Below are 22,428 nucleotides of genomic sequence, written 5' to 3'. Positions count from 1 at the left end.
AGAGATGATGACGTACCAGCACGCGTGCGACGTGCATGCGTCATCTCCTGTCTGTCTGTTGTTGTCAGTGTTGCCATGTCCACTTATTATAAGCGACTTTGGGCTTGTTTTTCTGTAAAGTGGCTTGTGAGTTGCGGGTTTTTTGGGCTTGTTTCTAAAGCGTATAGTTACTTATTTATCCAAATATTCCACTTTTTTCCCCCCCAAGATGTTTTGAAAATAGCCGACGTATACAGTATACTAAGTAAGTTTAAAGTGCCTAGTCTTCTCTTTTGGGCTTGGTTTCCTAGACTTTGGCTGCTTATTTCTCTCACAAATTCTGGCAACGCTGTTGTCTGTTGTTGGTTATCATGGCGGTGCTGCTTGAAACGACGCTAGGCGACATTGTCATTGATTTGTTTACAGAAGAAAGGCCTAAAAGTAAGAAAGCATTACTACATTATAACTCTGTTGTTGTCAAAATACAACCAGCTGCATGTTATAATTGATCAATTATAAATGAAGTTGAAGGGTACAAACATTCACCAAGCACTCCTAGCTTATGACAGGCTAGCTAACGTTAACTCAGCTAGCTGGTTAGGTGGGCACCAAGGAATAGTGGGCACCTAGGAAGAGTGGGCAACTAGAAAGAGTGGGCAACTAGAAAGAGTGGGCAACTAGAAAGAGTGGGCACCAAGGAAGAGTGGGCAACTAGAAAGAGTGGGCACCAAGGAAGAGTGGGCACCTAGGAAGAGTGGGCACCCAAGGATAGAGTGGGCACTTAGGAAGAGTGGGTACCTCGGTGTTAAATTGGCTATTTTTCCAAAAAGATAAAAAATAAAATATTTGGAAAATTTCTTAAGTAAAGTTAAGTATACATGTTTAATCATTTGACAATTAAGGTCTAATATTTCTACATACAATTGGTACAAAACCTGTATATCCAGTCATTTTGGGGCATAAACAAGAAGTTGAAGGATAAAATTAAGTCTGATAATGATGTACCGTGCACTTTTATACTTTACATTACTTAAGACCATTTTTCTAATATTCAATTTTTTTACATTTTGGACAAAATAGCCAATTTTAAATCGAAGTGCCCAGATGTCTCTAGTGCCCATCTATCCTGTTATGTATCCATTTTTGTTTTGACCACAATGTGACCGATGAGTGACTTCTATTATTACATTTATGTCTTGCTTATTTTTTTTGCAGCTTCCCTGAACTTTCTGAAGTTATGCAAAATAAAATTCTACAACTACTGCCTCATCCACAATGTTCAGGTAAAGATGCCGATCACGGAGTGAACTTCCATTTCTATGCTGATGATACCCAGCTGTATCTTTCGGTAGCTCCAGACGACCCCTGTGCTCTAGACCCATTGTTGACCTGTCTGTCCCGTATAAAATGCTGGATGAGTGAGAACTTTCTTAAGCTAAATGAGGATAAAACAGAAGTTCTCATAATTGGCTCCAGTGAGCAGAGAGAATCAATAATAAGTAGACTTGGTAACCTGGCTGTAGAAAGTAACACCACAGTAAAGAACCTGGGGGTTATTATCAATTCTGAATTGAATTTTAATACACACATTAATCTTGTCACCAAGATTTATTTCTTTCATCTTAGAAATATTGCGCGAATTAGAGACTATCTGTCGTTAGACGATGCAAAAACGTTGATCCACGCTTTTGTTTTCTCTCGGCTTGATTACTGCAACGCACTCTACTCTGGCCTGCCAAAGAAAACAACTGACAGATTACAACTTGTTCAAAATTAGGCAGCCAGAATTTTAACTAAAACTAGGATGAGAGAACCTCCAGTTCTAGCTTCACTACACTGGCTCCCGGTTGTTTTTAGGATTGATTTTAAAATTATTTTAATAGTTTATAAAGCTCTAAATGGTCTGGCACCTTCCTACCTCTATGACTGCTTAGAGAGATATGTTCCAAACCGGCGCCTCAGGTCTTCAAGTGCTGACCTGCTCGAGGTGCCTACAATTACATATAAAAAATACGGTGAAGCAGCATTCTGCTTTTACGGACCGACAGTGTGGAATAAACTCCCATTACACCTAAGACAGGCAGCCTCTGTCGATAGCTTTAAAGCACAGCTCAAAACCTATTTCTTCACTCTTGCTTTTAGCTGATTCTTTGGTTGATTTTTAAGTCCTCACTGTATTGCATATTTTAATGTTGTTTTATGCTTTTGCTTATTTTATTTTATTTTTTGCTTTATTGTTAAATTGGTTGCAACTGTAATTGTATTCTTGCTCTGTAAAGCACTTTGAGCTGCATTTCATGTCATTAAAGGTGCTATACAAATGAAGTTTTAAATTATTATTATTATTGTGGAGTCATGATATTACGGACTAATCCAACCATCACTACCATTGTCAAATGTGTGACATTAAATCTGCAAGTGAATTAATCACTTTATCTACTGTAGGTAGGCCTGTAGGGGGTTCTATAATAATAATTCTGTAAAACTGTGGAACTCTCAGCACAATTAGTCCATATTGGTCTGATAAGTCGGGAACCTTGTTACGTTTTTATTATATTATTGTTATAGTTTTTATTTATGTTTTATAGCTAGTCACTGTTAAGTCATTGGTGTGATAACCTAATGAGAAGTATTTCTCTCGTCCCTCCAGAGAGACTTCATTGTACAGACTGGAGACCCCACCGGGACAGGCCGTGGTGGGGAGTCCATCTATGGGTAAGTCCTTTCTTTGTAGTTGTCACTGCCATGCCATCACCTGTCTAATAGTGCTGAGTGATATATGACTCCAAAGGGACATTCTGAGATGAGTTCAATATTTAAATTGAACAAGAATTGCCCGTCAGTAGTAGTGACCATTTTATACATACTGCATTGCATTGTGAGATTAGTGGTGAATCTGATCAGTGTTGGGGCATTACAAGTAACGCCGCCACTGTACTCAGATTACGTTTTTGGGTAACAGTCTGAGTAACCCTAACGAGTTCGTTTTGCAATTAGAGTACTACTCGGTTACTTAGTAACTTTTTTTTTTAAATGTCGTTACTTCGTTACATTTAAGACCTGTATTTCCCTGTTCTTCCTGTTGCCACAAAGGAAAAGGAAAATCCATCCGACACATTTGTACTGTTTCCTGATAAATAAACAAGCTCGTCTCTGTCAACGGAGACTTGCACAGATGTTACACTAAAATCGGTGACCGATGCATTGCCTTGCATCATTCTATTCAATGGGTCACCACTTTTGGTGTGACACAGTCACACGGCTGAAGGTATTACTGGTCTTGTTTTTATTACATTCATTTGACGCACCTGTGCGACATGGCAAAGATTGAGAAAAGGCAGAGAGGTTGCCCTTTAGTACGGTCGTGGAAGTATTTACATTATTTTTGGATTTATTGGTGAAAGGAGGAGAACGTCAATGCAAATTAGTCTTGGTGAAGCCCAGCACAGCTCCACAACACTGGTAGTCACTCACACACGGTAGGCTGCACTCTTGATTTCACTGGTAGTCACTCCGGTAGGCTGCACTCTTGATTTTATGTTTGCCAAACTTCCTCGCAGATGGGTTTTAATCGTCGCTTACGCAAAAATAATCTAACAAGTTACTTTTCTCAGAAGGTAATCCTGTAACATAACAGAATACTTTTTAATGGCAGTAATCCTGTAACGTAACAAGTTACTTTTAAAAATAACGTTACCCAACACTGGTGGTTTTTTCTTCTTTGCTTTCATTAGCAAACTATATGGGGACCAGGCCCGCTTTTTTGATGCAGAAAAGGTGCCACGCATCAAACACAAGAAGAAGGGGATGGTGTCCATGGTGAACAATGGGAGTGATCAACATGGTTCTCAGGTAATCTAAATAAACATTCTTACCAGTGTGCCCTCATCGAAAGTAAGGGAGACAATGCTGGCTGGAACTACTGTGCAGAAGTCCTTTATTTATTTGAGAAGCCGCCTCTATTTATGTGCACTCATTATTTATTGGAATGCTCTGATGTGAATTGTGATTTCAGGTAAGCATAGATTCATAAGATAAACCTTAAATGATCCCCAGAGGTAGTATATTCAGGTGTCACAGCAGCAACATTAACCATGTTAACCACATAAACCCTATACTGTATATTTTGTTGACCAGGATCCCCCAGGGAACTATTCTGGGGGACACCAATCTACAAGCTCACATCCCAAACCCTTGCGAATGAATAGGGACACTAGGTTTAACATGGTTAACCCATTTAAAACCGGGAAAGTATCTGTGTCATTTTAAATTTTAGCTACAGTATATATATAGCAACATAAGTTTTTCAGAAAACTCTTAGGATTTAGAACAGTGGTTTAGAACAGTGATTCTCAAAAATGGCAGATGTACAAGCTCCGCGCTGCGAGCTTGTACATCTGCTAATCTTTTTAACATTTTTTAGAACATTTGAATAATTTTGAATTTCTTTTCTGGGGGTCCGCAGCCAAATATATATAATTTTGGGGATCCTTGGCATGAAAAAAGTTTGAGAACTACTGATTTAGAAGGCATTTCTAGAATCGTCTTCGGGTCTTATTGGGTTAAATGTGGTATTTATTGTCTCTGTAGTTCCTCATCACCACCGGAGAGAACCTGGATTACCTGGACACGGTCCACACTGTGTTTGGGGAGGTATCAGAGGGCATGGACATCTTGGCCAAGATCAACGAGACCTTTGTTGATAAGACCTTCATACCCTTTCAGGATATCAGGTGGAGTAGATTAGAATCAACATGGCAAATCCCTTCCTTAGATGCTCGTGATGTTCAAATGCTTTGTGTTAATCACAAAGGAACATTTTAACTCTTTGCAACCTCATCTCCCTATATGTGGGTCCTCACTAATGCCTCTGTTCTGTTCTGCTTTATGTCATGTCTACATACTTTTACTCAAGTACTTTTTTTATTCCGAACTTTTACTTGTAACGGACTGGAGTACTTCTACTTTGCAGTATTGTTACCTTTACTTAAGTAAAAAAAAATGAGTACTTTTTCCACCAGTGAATGTCATGTCAGTCCGTGAACTAAATTCAATCATAGCTGTAATGTCATTGCAGAATAAACCACACAGTGATCCTGGAAGATCCATTCGATGACCCTCCTGACCTGCCAGTGCCTGATCGCTCCCCAGAGCCCACCAAAGCGCAGCTAGATGTGGGTAGCCTTTTATTTAAAGGAACATTTAATTTTTCAACATGATCTCCATATAATTGGTCCTCACTAATACTCAATGACAAGAATAAGAAGCTTCTGCATCAAAAAGATAGAATCGCAGGGTGTAATCTGCACTGGCAAAGTCTATTCCTACCTGAAGCTCAAGTTTTTATGATAATTATTATTATAAAAATGTGACATTTGTTGTGTTATTTCTATTGATTTTATAAATCAACTTGAAAACAAATAACAAAAATATAAAACTTGCCCTATAAACCTCCTTCTTTTATGCAGAGTAAATATGGATTAGTTAAAGGTTTAAAATGTGAATTTTGGGTGTGTAGAGTGGCCGTATCGGAGCAGATGAAGCCATAGACGACGCAGATGGGAAAGGGGCTGCGGAACTGGATGAGATCCTGAAGGAGAAAGAGGCCAAGACCCAGGCCATTCTGCTGGAGATGGTGAGAGCTACATTGATGGAATACATCCACAGGAACCACATGATCCTTCTTTCTGGTTAAAAGTCCAGTTCATATTTGCAATACCAATATTTTATTTTGTTATCTCACTGCTGCAAATGTTTTCTAAATCTTCTAAATTTGAGTTACAAATGTTTGCTTTAAAAATATACATATTCAAAGATTTGTTTTTTATGTTTTACGATTAAAAAGAAAATCTATTTGCAAATCTACAAGCTTGTAGCGTGGCACTCGCTGTGAGCTTGTATATCTGCTATTTTTGAATAGCCAAAGAAATCTAAAATGGCACAGATGCTTTACCCGGTCTTAATGGGTTAAAATATATTTTTTAAATGTATTTGAATGATTGTGTTGGTCTCACACATTGACATCTTTTGATTTCTTCATTCCTCTAGGTGGGTGACCTCCCTGATGCAGAAGTCAAGCCTCCAGAGAACGTGCTGTTTGTGTGTAAACTGAACCCGGTTACAACAGACGAGGACCTGGAAATCATCTTCTCACGCTTTGGACCCATCAAATGGCAAGGCTCACCTCCTATTCGCTGATTAGCATAAACACTACAATACATATATAGTAAAAGTTTACATCTTAGGAATTTAGCAGACGCCCTTATGCACAGTGGCTCTGCAAACATAGAAATGCTTAAAGCTGCAATCTGTAAGATCTTTGTCCTACCAGGGAACAGAACCCGGCTCTCCTGCGTGAGCACCAAAATGTCTACTGCCGAGTTAAGACGAAAAGCCTGTTTGGGCTGGGGCGATATTATTCTCTTGAGCTTCATCATGAAATACCTCTGGTCAACCAGTAGGGTCCTACCCAACCACAGTCTCAATATAGGAGCAGAGAGACCACCGCCAACCACCGTAGTTGTGTTAGTTATATTGTATTAACATCCTCAATGCAGACTGGTTCAAATAATGTTTTATTTGACTAAAAAGGGTTATGGATTGCAACTTTAAATGACTGACATTATAAGTAATCAGTCAGCAATATTTATGTAATTTTGTATGTACAGTATATATTTTTGAAATAATGCACATGGTAACCTCTAGTATTGGCTCCATACTGTCATTTGAACATAATTGACGGGTTTGGCTGGTTTCTGTGCAGTTGTGAGATTATCAGAGACTGGAAATCTGGGGAGTCTCTCTGCTATGCTTTCATAGAGTTTGAAAAGGTGAGCCGCCTCATTCATGTTTTCATCTGTAACTAACAAATCATGAGGATGAACTTACGAATCCTCTCTGTTCTCACATTCCTCTTTCTATACTTTCCTGTCACAGTTGAGCTTGAAATACAAGGAAAATCTTTATCTTATTTGAATTCAGTAGAAACAATGCACTGTCTTGATGGTTGTAAATGTACAGCATACTTGTCTTCTATGCCATGCTAGTCTTGTTATGTGTTAATTGCCTGCTTTGTGTGTGCCTTGCTGTGTTAACCACTTGCCTTCTCTATTGTCATTTTGTACACTTTGCTTTTATTAGCTTTTAATTGTTTACTTTGCATGCATTTATGTTTTAATGGCTATTTTAATAGCTGGCCCAGGGGTCAGCATTTGAAAATGAACCCTCTCTAACTAACACTGCCACAGTTAATTTCATGTGCACTGTCCCTGTAAAAAAAAAAGAGAAGAGTTGAATTTTTGCCTGAACAGCTATAGTAAGGTTTTATCAATGGAAGGCCTGAGCTTGTCACTTTTAAAGTAGTCAGCTTCCAGTGAGACCAGAGACATTGTTATGTCTGCTGTTTTCTGTGTTTTTGTTTTCTCCTGTGGTAATGTACATTTTCCCTCTCCACAGGAGGATGACTGTGAAAAGGCCTACTTCAAAATGGACAATGTGCTTATAGACGATCGTCGCATACACGTGGACTTCAGCCAGTCTGTCGCAAAGATCAAATGGAAAGGAAAAGGTTGGTTGCTGTCGGCCAGCTTGCACTTCATGTTTTAAATACTGTTGCTGTCGGGAAGAAACCTTGTTTGTCCAAAACTGTAACTTTTCAGGAAAATGGAAAAAAGAGCCAATGGATCCAGTATAAGTATTTAGTCTCAAGCTCTTGTTAATACTTTTCATTGGTTAAATTGGTTATAAAACCCGCAAACAAACTTTTTTGGGGGGAGGGGGGGACAATTCTTTTTGCCTTCATTTGATAGTCACAGTGGAGAGAGACAAGAAACGTGGAAAGAGAGTATGGGAATAACATGCAGCAAATGGTCTGACTGGCTGGGAATGGCTGTCATGCATTTAGAGCCCATGTACTGTAGTATAGTATGTGCTTCTAGAGTTGTACCGATACCAGCCAAAAAAAAGCTGCCGATACTGCCTAAAATGCTGGTATCGGTATGGCAGTCTATGCCATTCCGATACCACGTAATTCATCACATGATATTTCCTTTACAGTAATATTTTGAAGGTTTCAGTTGATGTTGCACGACTGTTTTATACTCTTACTGTACTATTTACATTATTAGTTTACTAACTTGTAGCTGCATAATTATCAATGGAATTGTGGATCCGTGGTTCTCAAACGATTTTAATTCCAAGGACCACCATAACTCAGAGAGTGTACAACATTTTTAAAGGATAAAAATGTTATAGCCTCCTAACCTGAATCAAGCATTAGTTACCTTAAGTTACTGTAATGTTATATTTTGTGTCCGTTCAACAATGACACGTTGCCTTAACAATTAACTTAGCATAGCCCTCTTGTTTTCTTAGGTGGAAAATATAGCAAAGATGACTTCAAAGCCTACGAAAAAGACGTGGACAACCGTTCCAAGTTGGCTCTCAAGGATAAGGTCAAACCCAAACAAGAGTATCCTTATGGTTTCACGTTGGGAACCTCATTTTAGCAAAGATACGCCTGTAAGTTACCAAGATATGCCATTCCACGCCTCGCCACTTGGTATAAAATGCTGCCCAAATAGTCCAATTCAAAACACTGGTGATAGCCTACAAGGTGGCTATTGTACAAAGCCATCTACCAATCTAGAATTGGGTTGGACTTTGAGAGAGGAATACAGAGCTGTGATTCATTATGATAGACACTAGAGGGCAGTGCTGCACATGCTGACTGAACCAAACATGGCTGTCATGCATTTACAAACAAATTCAATCAATCTCTTTTTCTTGTAACATTATAGGCGAGTAATATAAAATAACAGAAACTTGATTCAGCACTGCCTTGTTTGTTTTTCTTTTAACTTTGTAGATGGACGTGACATCCTGGCGGGTCATGGTAGTCCCTATTCCCCAACAACCAAGCTTGCAGCTTGTAGATGATCTTGCAGATTGTTTAGTTTTGCTATTTGTTGTACGACAAAGTAAAGGGCTTAAAGGAGTAGTTCACCCATAAAATGACTTATTTTCTATCAATTACACACCCCATGAAGCATTGAATTCATGGATTTTTTTTGTTTTTTGTCGCATTCCTAAGCCAATTTACTGACCGTGTGCATCTCTGGTAGGAGACACAAAGATTCTACTTTGTGTCTCCTACCGGATACATTAGCATCTTTCCGCCGGCTATCAAATTATTGGCTTAGGAATGCGACAACAAAAAAAAAATCCATGATTTCAAGGCTTCATGGGGTGTGCTATTGATAGAAAATAAGTATTTTTTTGGGTGAACTACTCCTTTAAGTGGTTAATGAAGTGCATTTCTACAGCAAGACACAAGTGCTAACCGAATTTCCCTTTTGGGATGATAATGATCAACTTGTCTTTCATTGAGAGTAGGCCCGTTATAACGTATATCCTAAAATTATAAAATATGCGCTAGTGTATGCAACAGAGATTACTCTACAATGTTAAATTATCTAAATTAGGCGCATTCAGTTAAAGGTTATCATCATTGTAATAGGGCGTTGTACAATTAGACCAACAACATCTTCCGTCTGCGTTAGTGTGAGCAGGAACAGCCTCCTTTTACTGGTTGGAGATAATACTCCTTCCTTTTATACAAATCTTTAGCAATGACTGCTAAGTCATTGCTAAAGGTCATGCTAGGAATGTTGATCTGCGTTGCTTTGTTCATGTATCAGAATCAACTTTATTGTCACATCACAGGTTTATGGGTGACATTTGTTTTTGTGTAAGCTAAGCTCCATTGTTTTTGTTACTTTCAGAAAGAGAAAAAGAAAAGAAGCTGGGCGAGCAAGGAGGGATTTTTTTTTTAACTAGAGAAAAACATGTCAAGTTGCAAAGGAGTATCCGCACATTGTACATGAGATTAAGGTGCAGGTTCAACCACAAAGGGCAGGAACATTCACAGGTACAATCCACACGGTAGATCCACAAGGAAAAGTTAAGTCCAGGGCCAGCCTGGTGACAAGCGGTGGTCAGGAGTTCAGTCTGAAATTAGCACACTAATGTTGTGGGCTGTTTGACAAAATGTTTCTCTGACCTTCTGGACTTCACTTTGGATAAGATAAATTGTGATGTCTGGCTGCCTGCATTTGGGTTGGAACATGCTGCTTTAGTAGACGTCTCGTGGAACTTATCCTTCCTCTTTTGTCCCATAAACAAAACTCACCATGTCATGACACATGCACAGTCTTCATTGATCCATTCGTAACTCGTGAGTGTACAAATGGTTTGTACACGCTTCAGAGTGAAATTAACCTTTTACTTCCTGGAGCTTTCCTTAAGCTTCCCGCCAGCTCCAAGTATGACCTGGTTTTAGACGAGGAGGAGGAAGCAACCAGCCATCGCCAGGCTGAGAAGAAACACAAAGATAAGAAGCACCATCACCACTCTGATGATGAGGAAAGCAGGAAGCCCAAAAAATCCAAGGTACGCGGTAAAATCCTGAGAATTCATTTAACCACATGAACCCTAGTGCCCCCATTCTGGGGCAAACATTTGGCAAAAATAACAGATCTACAAGTTCACAATGCCTCGTGATGATGCGTTGTGAGCTTGTCGATCAGCTATTTTCAGTATAGAGCCCTGGGGGACCCTGGTCAACTAAGTATGGATCATTTAAATTAATTCAGGATTTAACATTCTGTGTAGCCTCTTTTTTTTATTATTCACAGTGCAAACATGACAGTGTTGAATATTCAGTCCCCAATGCACTCTTTTCCCCCCTTTTTTCCCTTTTGAGCTGCCCAACAGACAAACAAAAAGCGTCCAAAGCAGTGGGCTGAGGTTGAGGACGAGGCCACAATTAGCATAGACTAGGAGCCCAATATCATAAATAATAAGGATGAGGATGTAGCCTCCTAATACATTCCTCCAGACAAAACAAATTTCTTGCTGTTACCTTGTCGCACATTCATGCCACATTCATGTAAATGACCACTTCAAGGAAGTGGTCATATTCATACAGGAACTTTCAAAAGTTTGGCTGGATGGAAAGACTGTGCTTGTTAGGTCACAGGTCGACGGGTCATCTAACTCCTAATAACCCTGATTTATAATTTGTCATATAACGGAGTATGAATTGGCTATATCCTGTATAAGTGTCCCTGAGCAAGGCACTATCTGGAACGCTACCAGCGCCTAGCCTCGCGTAGCCAGACAATATCACAAGGCGCAATTTATTTTTTGCAATGGCGGATTCGTCTGGAACCAGGCTAACTAGCTCTATCATTCTGAGTTGGTCTGCATAAGAGCAGTAGCTAAATGTAAAAACTGAAAGAACATAAATTGCACTAGGCAAAGTGACAGTGACTGTTATTATTGTTAGACAAGCTGCCAGTTTCACAATGCCAGTTTTACAACTGCATTAAACCAGAATTGCATGAGTAAGCATGAGTCGTGCCAGCCAGCCCGTCCGGGAATAGCATTATCTTCTACATTATGTCAACATCATGAGGGCCGGGTATTTTCTAAAGCAATTATTATTGACAAAGTCATAGAACTTGTTCAGGCTGCGTTCCTCTTCGTTGTCTTCATCATCGCTGCCATCGTCTTGCGTCTCATTTGTAGAGCCCGACCGATGCCAGATTTCTGGGTCTAATCCTGATTGTGGAGAGTGGACCTAGACCACATATTACCCATGTTTTCACTGATCATTTTGTAAAACAAATAAAATATTAATTAAAAACAAATTGATAAAAATGGAGACACCAGGATGAAAGTGGTTTAAATTCATCATAACACATAATTGCAGTCAAATAATCAAATAATGGCTGATATTATACTGTACTTTACTTGAGTATTTCCATTTTTTTATACTTTATACTTCCACTACAATTATTTGACAGCTTTAGTTATACGTTACTTTGCAGATTTAGATTATTACTACTACTGTGCCAATACTTTTGAATTGAGGTCTTTTCATTTTAACAGAGTGTTCTTATAGTACGAGTACTACTTCCACCACTGCTCATTTGTATCCTCTCTCGCTCCGAACAGGAGAGCGAGGAGATCAAGCGAGAGAGAAAGGCAGAGAAACGCCAGCGCTCCCGTTCGCGGTCTCGTTCCAGAGACCGGGACGGACACCACAAGCACGGCAAGTCTCGGGACAAGCACCGACCGGAGGGACGCGACAAGGGCCACAGCCGCAAGGACCGGAGCCGCAGCAGATCACCCAAGAAGTCCAAAGACAAAGAGAGGAGTAGACACCGTTGAGTTGAGCAGAGCAGAGCAGTAGTTCTCAAACATTTTTCATGTCAAGGACCCCCCCCCCCCCCCAAACCGATATATATTTGGCCGCGGACCCCATTTAAAAAGATCCTGTGCCTGGGACCCCCATAAGAGAACATTTGTCAGGATTTATCAAAATGTTTCAAAAATAGACAATCTACAAGCACTTAGATTGGCTATTTTCGAATAGCCGGAAAAAAAGGGGCTTAAATTTTTTTATAAGTGTTTAAACTGTTCATTTTACTGGGGACCCCCTCAAGGACCCCACTTTGAAAACCAGCGGAGTTGAGAGCAGGAGGGTGGAAGAGAGAGAGTGTGTGACAATTACTTCCAAGAGGAGTGAATGTGTGTTGTGAGTGTGTGTGTTTCATTCTTTACTGTCCTGTCTTCCAGCTACCTCTGTGAGAGATCATATGAAAAGCCCACTTACACTCATACTATATGTATGTTCCCCCAAAGCACACATGCATGTCATGTCTGTCATTTAATCACTACACTGAACTGTGAGGCCTTTTCATCATGAATTACATTATGCGGTAACTCATCATGCTGAATTACCGGACTTCTTAGATCACACCTCAATACTAATGGGATTCCTATTTTTCTTTTCATTTCTCTTCCCACCAGTACCTTATCATAGTGTGGTTTAAATACATTAAAGGTGGCTGTTTAATTGTATTGATGTTACGCATCAAAACCTTCTTCCTGTAACGTACATAAATCTATGGCAAATAGAGAAAGAAATACAGTATCAGCCATAAGTTCCAAATGTCAAGACAAACCATAGTTACTGTAAGTAATGACACCATCATGTATCCTAATCATTATAATTGACAAACATTCGTTTTTTATTCCTTGATCGAATGTGTTTTGCAACCCCCGTCCCCTCCCACCCGCTCAGGAGTTCAGTAAGTCATGTCTTTGTATCTGACCTTTTGACTGTAGGTTTACAACTCTTTTTGTAAATTGTACTCTGAATAAACGTGGCCATGGAAAAAGTTGCATGGCGTCTCTATACTCTATTGTGCGAAGGGAATTCTCGGGGTCTCCCCTCCACCCACCCAAGTCAGGTGTGCAATTATCTGTGGGTGCAATTTTGAGACAGTAGACTAAAGGGCAGCCACATGTTGTAAATATAGATACATCCTCTTATTTGTCTCCAGTTAACCACATTAACCCTGGTGTCCCTATTTTGGGCATGTCATTATCACCATATAGTATCTCACTACATGTGCTTGTGTTTTCCCACTTAAATAGTCCCCGTTTAAAAAAAGTATTTGTACAAAAATGCCTACGGTACTTGAAAATCAAATTATTGGACAGAATAATCACATTTTCTGCTGTAATCTGATTGTTTCAGATTACTTGGCCCACATGATTGGACAGATAAATGATAACTGTGGTTGATCATTCGCAATTTGATTTAATGATCTATAATCTTAGCAGATTTCAAGAAGCGCTGATATCCAACAATCACATTTTCCCATATCTTATTACTGCAGTGTTTATAGTACTTACTTTCACTTGGGGGTGGGCTGGGGGTCCGGGTTTTGTGGGTTGCATGGAACTACTGTACGCGAGTGGTTACTGAGGGGGTAGAAGTTGTAAAAATATAAATACAACTTTTAAAGGTGACAGAAGAGGTCACGATGGAAAACGGGTGCCTAACCACCTCCAGAGGCTTCCCCTGCAGCCCACAGTTTTCAGAATCAGACAGAATATTCTAGAAAGCAATAGCTGGTGACAAAGAAAGAACACTTTATACACACACACACACACACACACACACACACACACACACACACACACACACACACACACACACACACACACACACACACACACACACACACACACACACATTCAATGGGGTAAATTAGGCAATATAGGTATTATCATGTGTATACTACTAGGGATAGATCACATTACACATTGACTACATTTATTCATATTTATAAATGTTTATAGCAAATCCTGGTCGGTCCAAGTGCAGATGGCCAGGCAAGACCTTAAATCTCCTTCAGTTTTTCCTCAAAATTGTACTTAAGTACAGTACTTGAGTAAATGTACCTACAGTGTAGTTGCATTACATCACTGGTCATGTGTGTCATACTTGCGGTGCTGCTATGACAGCCGTCATACATTTGCCAACTCAGTTAATGACATGGTATCAAATGTCTCCTGTGAAACAAGATAAAAAGAAAAAAACAACATTCCACTGTCAAGACTATTGTGATGGCACCTGAGTCAGTCAGTTGTGTTCTCACACAGGTCTGGCAAGTCTGGGAAAAGTACAGAAAATAAATGTCATCATTTCCAGGTGTGAAAGAGCATAAAGCCGGAGTTGTACTCAAGTATCAATTATCCCTATTGTAGATATAGTCTGTTACAAGGTACAAGTTTGGTATTCTAAATTTACTTGCGTAAAAGTACAAAAGTGCTGGCATCAAAATGTACTTAAAGTACCAAATTTGTTTAAATACTGATGATGCAGAAGGTCTCATTTTACAAGGTTTCAAATGTATAAAATGTATACAAATTCCTTTGAAAATAGTAGATCTACAAGCTCACAACTTATCACAAAGCGACGCGTTGTGAGCTTGTAGATCTGCCATTTTAAAATTGCCAAAGTATATTGTAATAATAATCAAAATCTACAAAGTAACTAAAGTTTTAAAAAATTATAGTGGAGTAAAAGTACAATATTTGCCCTTGAGTTGCAGTGGAGTAGAAGTAAAATTATGGAAAATTGGAAGTACTTAGTTACTTTCCACCTGTACAAAATCCCCACTCTCTGGCTGGGAGTGGGTGGAGTTAGGTTCAGTACAGCTAACCATTTCAATTAGTAGTGGCTTGAGCCTAATTTGGCACACCTGTTGTAGGCATATATAGCACTAACCACACTAAACATACATTAACTTCAGCCCTATAAATATTTTGGCCATTTCGGACGCATTGTAGCTTGTAGATCTGCTATTTTCTGCTATTTTCAAAAGATTTGTATGCATTTTTAACTTGTGAAATGGGACATTCTGCACAATGAGTACTTTTACTTTTGGTACTTTAAGTATATTTTGTAATTTTACTCAAGTACATTTACAGAGTATTTCTACATTGCAGTATTGATACTTTCACTTAAGTAAAACATGTGAGTACTTCTTACATCATTGAATTAGGGCTTTCACGACTAGAGATTTTTACAGGTCGACTAATTTGACCCAGTGGTAGTCGACTAGTCGATTTTTTTTATTATTATTATTATAATTTTTTTAGGGGGGGCATTGTTTTAATGCCATCCTACTACTATATGACTATTATTATTATCCTCCTGCCCTTATTTTTATGGCGTTTTAAGGGAAGCGCTTCTGGCACAGCAGCATAGCACCACAGCACCACAGCAGCGTCTCCAAGGATCCCCATTGCCCAATAATAGGCTTTTATTGGGCATACTTTTGACCCCCTTTTGATAAAAAAAAATAAAGTCAGGAGGATAATAATAATAGTAAGATGGGCCATTACTATGGCATTAAAACAAATTAAAAAAATATATATATATATTCAACTATTCGACTAGTACCAACAAGGTCGACTAGTGGTTATACTAGTCGACTACTTGTCGACTAGTTGGTGAAAGCCCTACATTGAATTAAGGTAAATCAGCGAGTGATATTTGTCTTGTTATGAGGCACATTGCTCAATCACTATCAACATACAATAGGATGCTGCCAGTGTGTTCCTTTTTTTACATTTTGGTTTCAGCAACGTGATTTGTGGTTAAAACACCTACAGTAACCTACATGAAAAAGCTGTGGCATAGGTCAGAAGGTCAACAGCAATCTCTAGAATAAAAATAATACAGGCCATCTACAGTATCTCTGCTAGGTTAAGAGATGAGGGAAAAAGCACATACAAAGTTTTTAAAACCACTGCCAAAATTACATTTCACAAAACGGAGCAAAAATGGGAAATGAATATTAAAAAGAGGAACTGATGACATATTATATAAAAATAGAAATAACAAAAACATGGAGCCATTTTAAAATGTTACTTGAAAGATGTGTCCAGAATCGCAACAAATACTCAAAAGCCATCGGTCTCAAGGAAAGATTTACGTTTTTAATGGGTTTGTGTAATCATATATCTTGACTTAGGATAAAGGACAATTGTCTTGTGCTTTGGCTTAATATCTATCTGTGCTATTCCAATAATAGAAATGTCACATGACATTTAGCCATGATGGCATGACACACTCAAGGCTGTCCCGCTAGTCACAGGTTGTTTTGCTGGAATATACAGAGCATGGGCCAAGCGTAGGTGATGGTCTGACAAGCTCTCACTGTATCTCAACAAGTCCAGACTACCCCTGTAGGAAAGTCATGGGACAATCACGCAGCTTCTGGTTACAGTATATCATCCATCATTATTATGTGCCCTGTATCTTCCCCATTTCATGAACATGTTTGGAGAAAAAAATAGATATGGTTTTAGGAACTGAAAGAACAGCATAATACACAATAAAAAGTCATTTATTTAACATGCACTGTTGACTATACGTCAAGGCACTCACAATATTGCTTGAGACAAAAGCCTTCCTTCAATGTATTGTATTTGTTTCTTTTTTTAGACACATTGGGAAGGTTGAGAGGTTGGCACAATTGAAAGGTTCTGGTGGGATTCAATCCAATAGGCCAGTGGTGGTTCTCAAAGTGGGGTCCGGGGACCCCCAGGGGTTCTTGGGGTTCCATGGGGTCCCCAGCTAAAGTAGTTAGCATAGTATCACAATCATTTTAACCACTTTATCCATTTATATGTTGGCTATTCAAAAATAGCAGATATACAAGCTCACATCTGCTATTTTTTCTTCTGAGGGTCCCTGGCACAATACCTTTTCAGATGGGGTCCGCGGCCAAATACATATCAATTTGGGGGTCCTTGACATGAACAAGTTTGAGAACCACTGCATAGGCCAGCAGTGTGGTTCTAGAGGCACAAACTTCCCTTTATAACCTTAACCTAACCAGGTAAATGGACAAAGATTTAGCTCTTAGATCTAAAGCAATAACCTGTGAGCAGAGTTTGTACTGTATAGTCACACAGCAGTGCAGCTGGGATTTTGTGACAACCACACATTATTACTGCAATATATACACATCAAATTTAAAAAAGTAGCAGATCTACACATCATGGTGCCTGTGTGACGTGAGTTTATATAGTAGATTGGCTATAGCAACTCACAATGTAACTAGAAAAATGTACTCCTCTGTGACCACAGGTCTCCGCCAGGCCACGTAGCTTATTATGGGCCAAAGTTGGCCCACAATAAGCTATTATTTAGGGAGTTGCGTAATAATCCAAGGAATCCAAGGGGAAATGATTTTGATTGTATGACCTACGGTTCAAGCTATAAGACAACATGTGAAACTGTTATAGCGCCGCTGTGAGGCCGATTTAAAACATTTAGGGGGGCATTTCTTCCTTGGCCTAGTCTAGTAGAAATCTGCGTGCAAAGTTTCACAGCAATCAGACACTGCATTCAGGATTTCAGGACTTCTTGATCACATGACTATAGAGATAATGTGTACCAATTTGCGTGACGTTATAGACAAAATCTTGCCTACTGGGAGTATGTTCAAAGTTTCTCGCCGATCGGTCCGATGGTGCTTGTGGCATTTCGTGCAAAATGGGTCCCTCTCGCAAACTTTGAAAGCCAGTCATAGTGAATCGGAATGGAATCTAAAACATCTGACAGATACATCTTGATCATATGACTACAGAGATATGGTGTACCAATTTGGGTGAGGTTTGGACAAAATCGGTAAGGAGTAGTACGTAAAAAGTGTGTTTTGCGCAACATAGCGGAAAATCTTCAGGCCTGCCAACATCCGAGTGAGAGAATCAAGGAGAAGTGTGTGTGTGTATATATATATATATATATATATATATATATATATATATATATATATATATATATATAATAAGTGGAACAATACATTTTTGAAGTGGAACTTTACATGAACGCAACATTTTTGAAGTGGAATGATTGAAGATTATTGGTTAATGAAAACATGCATTAATGTTCCTAACCGTTTATAATTTAATACTTAGCCTGATAGTATTTATTTAGATGTAGAGTGAAAAAATGGATTTGAACCAACATCCTTGAATTTCCGTAACAGTGATTGATTCTTCTCCTACACCACAGAGCCATTGAAGATAATGGTGACAATTAAATACTTAACTCCATAGGATTTAGAGAACTATGAAATCACAACACATGTTGCAAGCTTGTACAGTAGATCTGCAATCAGCAATTGTTGAGAATGGGAAGAGAGCCTCTCGTTTACTTTCTCCTAAGTACTATGAATATAACAGACTAGTATCCACAGATATATTGTATGTAATGTCCAGATTGCCCTATGAGCTAAGCTGCATGTTGTTTACATGCAACGACACTGTGCTTCTATATCTAAATTAAAATCATTGTTGTCAGACTTGTCACATCATTGTGTTTCTTTCCACCACTTCCCTGTCCCTCTACAAACTATGTTCTGTCTACTGAGGCACACATGCATTGTGCAACCACGCAATGAGTCACTGTTATCACTTAAAACAAACACAATTTGTTTTTCCTTCTTCCAAGTAAAGACAATCGTTATGTGAACCTAATTCTTACAGATTATGTATTGCAGTGGCGTAGCCAGGAATTAATTATTAGCTAGGCCTGGCATAATGTGGGTGGGCCCAGCGAGCCCACCCACATTAATTAATTAATACTTTATTTTGCCTATCTGCACATGATTTAGCAGCACAATGAATTTGTATTGGTTGAGTAGATAATAGACAGCTCCAATCAGTAATAAATTGACACCCACTGCCCATTTTAGCAGCATAACAGTGTGAATTTGAATGCAGAGATTGCTGTCCACATTATGTTATGTTATTTTAGTTGAAAATGGCTTAATATGATATATATATATATATTTATTTATTCTTTGGGGTGGGCACAAAAACCAAATGGGTAGCCCAGGCCCACCAATGCCCATCCGTAGCTACGCCCCTGATGTATTGTACAGGGTCTGGGAATAAGAATAATTTACACTTGCAGTGGAATTACTGAACAAGCCTTCCTCTATTATACAGTCATGTAAAAAGCTCAAAATATTGTTCTTGTAGGTGAGGACTGAGGAGTCATGGTGAGTCGAGATGAGTAGGCTCGTTTTTATGTTCATTACTTGCTTCTTTCACTCTCACCAATATAACAATGGGTTGGGTATTCAATGAAACAGTCATTTCCTGCGTGTAACTCAACTCTAAACTTACATAATGGTTTCTTTAACTGCCAGCTGAGATGGCAAGTAGGTCAAAATCCTATGAGGCCAAGTAATTAGTTGTCACCAATATCTGCAATGTCTCTGTGGACGGTGGAGCAAGAGATACAGTAAGACAGTGCCTTATAAACAGAATGGTTGCAGGTTCAATTCCATCGACCAACATGCTTCTGTGGCATGAGACCCGTGTCAGTGGTTTGTAAGCACAAGGTTTGGGGTTCAAGACCACCATTAGGCACATAAAAAATAAATAATACTAAAGTTAATTGAAAGTCACAAACAATTTACATAAATAGCAAAACATGTAATGCTTAAACAAATAAAGAATCACCTTGCTTGGTATGTAAGCTTCTCCCTCTGGAGGTGGGCTTCCTCCTACTGGAGCTAAAAGAGAGTGTGAGGAGGGAGGATTTGGAATTGAATGTCAGATTATACTAAGATCCCCCGACCGAGGTGGCCTCCCTGCGTGCTCCTCGCCTTTCAAAGATCAAAAATCAAGATTCAAACCTTCAGCCGCTCCTTTTCTCTCACATCACCAAGCTTGTCACACTAATGAGATATTTGAGGTCATATTTGACATTGAAAGGAAAGGTGACAGGTCAAAAGATGAAAATCCCACAGCAAACACCTCTCCCCCTGACAGAATGACTGAATACTCAGATACACCCACTGATGATCTGAGATTTAGGTTATTATTCAAAACCATCTGTTGGAACATTTTTACTCTGCACCCAGATGATTTACACTTTCATTGAAAGCGAACAGAAAGATGTTTCGTTTTAGCATAAGTAATGTCATTAAAACCCCTTTTTCACATATATTAATTTCTTAGTTTCAGATGATCAAAACTATAGTTTTTTTTATCAAGTACATTTGCTGTTCTCACTTTGGACTGATACTTTAAAACTTATGGCTGTACAGTTTTCAACTAGTTTCTCAAACAGTGCTGTATTATGATCACAGTTCCTCTTTGATTAGCTGAATTAAGTTTGAGAAAATACCACTTTACACTAATGCCATGCATCATATCAATCAAATCAATGATCAATTAATAGGCTGAGCCTCATACTTGTGAACTGCATTCTGTTTTGTTTTGAGCTATTCTAGTGACTCAGGGTTAACAAAATATGTAAATTGAATCCAACCACTTCCATGTATTTATTGCAACAAACACCAATCAAGAATTATATACAAAAACAGATAGCTGTGCTGTGAATCATTTAGAATAATAACAAGTACAAAGTATTATGGCATTGTATAACTTTAACAGTACTGTATGGCATTTTGTTTAAACTAAAGTATTGCATGACTTAATTTTTTATGACACAGTGTAGTATGACTTTTTTTCATATACTCAATGTAGGAACTGAATTAGGAACAAGCTAAAGTCCTTTTTTGCATCAACTCCAAGCCAAGGAACAGGCCATGTGATGTACAGTAGTTGGTAGGATCATCATTATGACATCATCGTCATCTTTAAAGGAAACCAAGTTAAAGGTAGGGCGAGTGATATTCCTTTGTTAAAATGAGTGTTAAATAACTATTCTGAGAGTAATAATTGCTATAGAGTGTTTGTTCAGTAACAGGGGTCTCCATGTCTCTCCTCTCCAGCTCTTTAATAAACAGAAAATGCATTTTCAGATCGGGATACCAATTTTATCCAATCCGGAGAGAGAACTCATTCAGGACACAGGATAAACAAGAGCAATTGGAAGCAAAGAAATGAGCAGACAAATTTGGAACTGGAACAATCTAAAATTTAAGCTGATAAATGGGTACGCTCTCCTGATTGGTTGAGAATTGGCAACCCACCTGAAAATGTATTTTCTGTTTATAAAAGAGCTGAAGAGGTGGGGGGGGGGGGGGGACCCTGTTATTGAACAAACACTCAATAACAATGAATACTATCAATATCAGAATATAGCACTTTAACCTTTTAACAATTTTTTTTTTTGTTTTGACCAAAAGATATCACTTAGTTACCCTACCTTTAAGTATACATAATTATTTCCTCTTACAGGGGTAGCATCCATGATAAGGGTTCATTACGACACGAGTTGAGTAGGCCTACCGTTTTGACCGAACAACTTAAAACTTGGCGCGTGTATCGCTGAGGAACTGTCTGTGTGTCTGTCTCCCTTTCATGCCCATATATGGAGATCCCTGATGTCATCGATATACGTTATAGTACTGATATCATAGACTGGCCTCTTAACGGGTAGCTACTGCACTAAGCACTCTGACAACGGGTACAATGGGTATTGTATTGCAAAACTGAAGGGGCATGCATTCAGAATGGGCGTCGCACTAGTCAAACATGAATATACAAAATAAACAGTCTACATTTCCCAGAAGGAAATGCATGTGTTATTCTGTCTGATCAGAAGCAGGGATAAAACATAGTCCCACTGGCGATAAAAAGTAATCATCAGATAGGGGATATCAAAAGCAGGGGCTCCCCCCCCCCCCCATTAAATCGAACCCTGTCCAATATGAAGCCCCTTCGAGCAAAATAACTTCCTCAGGGGTTCAGAACAATGCAACAGATTGCCTCTGTTGCCCAGAATACAAGAGTGAAGAACTTAACAAATTGTGCAAATAAGGAAATAACTGCTGGTACATGCCAGACTTTTCTTGAACAAAGATAACTAGGCCTAATCCATCCTACATCTTCGCCAAAGCCGTCTTGCAACATCAAAAGCAAATATTCTTCTAGTCACTCAGTTCCCAGAGACTGAATGGCAGGCTGGAGGGAAATTTAGACGACCTTCCCCATTCCAGTAGGAGGCCTACATAGGCATACAGTAGTTAAAAATAAAAAATAATCTGTGAGGAATCAGATAGGTCAGTAACAGATAGTAATCAGATAGTA

The 22,428-nt window shown here is 38.9% G+C and overlaps 1 protein-coding gene across 1 annotated transcript; it reads left to right on the top strand.

Annotated features, from left to right (window-relative positions):
• The first annotated feature begins 343 nt into the window (after positions 1 to 343).
• On the top strand, positions 344 to 13,229 carry ppil4 (peptidylprolyl isomerase (cyclophilin)-like 4). The gene is made up of 13 exons (XM_080452322.1): positions 344 to 420; positions 1,195 to 1,262; positions 2,630 to 2,694; positions 3,714 to 3,831; positions 4,570 to 4,712; positions 5,057 to 5,153; positions 5,498 to 5,614; positions 6,028 to 6,152; positions 6,743 to 6,809; positions 7,435 to 7,546; positions 8,353 to 8,449; positions 10,296 to 10,428; positions 11,998 to 13,229. The coding sequence occupies exons 1-13, from the start codon at positions 351 to 353 to the stop codon at positions 12,211 to 12,213; spliced, it is 1,428 nt and encodes a 475-aa protein (XP_080308448.1). The 5' UTR covers positions 344 to 350; the 3' UTR covers positions 12,214 to 13,229.
• The last annotated feature ends 9,199 nt before the right edge of the window (positions 13,230 to 22,428 follow it).

The sequence above is a fragment of the Gymnoscopelus braueri genome (genome assembly GCF_963280865.1).
Source record: "Gymnoscopelus braueri genome assembly, chromosome: 16".
NCBI lineage: Eukaryota > Metazoa > Chordata > Actinopteri > Myctophiformes > Myctophidae > Gymnoscopelus > Gymnoscopelus braueri.
Note: the sequence above shows the minus strand (reverse complement) of the source record. Positions and strands in the feature narration are given on the sequence as shown.

Bases quoted from the DNA above. Each gene is read 5' to 3' on its own strand.
- ppil4 (XM_080452322.1), top strand. From the start codon at position 351: ATGGCGGTGCTGCTTGAAACGACGCTAGGCGACATTGTCATTGATTTG. The intron at 1,263-2,629 runs GTAAAGATGCCG...TCGTCCCTCCAG, and splicing joins GCCTCATCCACAATGTTCAG to AGAGACTTCATTGTACAGAC. The intron at 2,695-3,713 runs GTAAGTCCTTTC...TGCTTTCATTAG, and splicing joins GGTGGGGAGTCCATCTATGG to CAAACTATATGGGGACCAGG.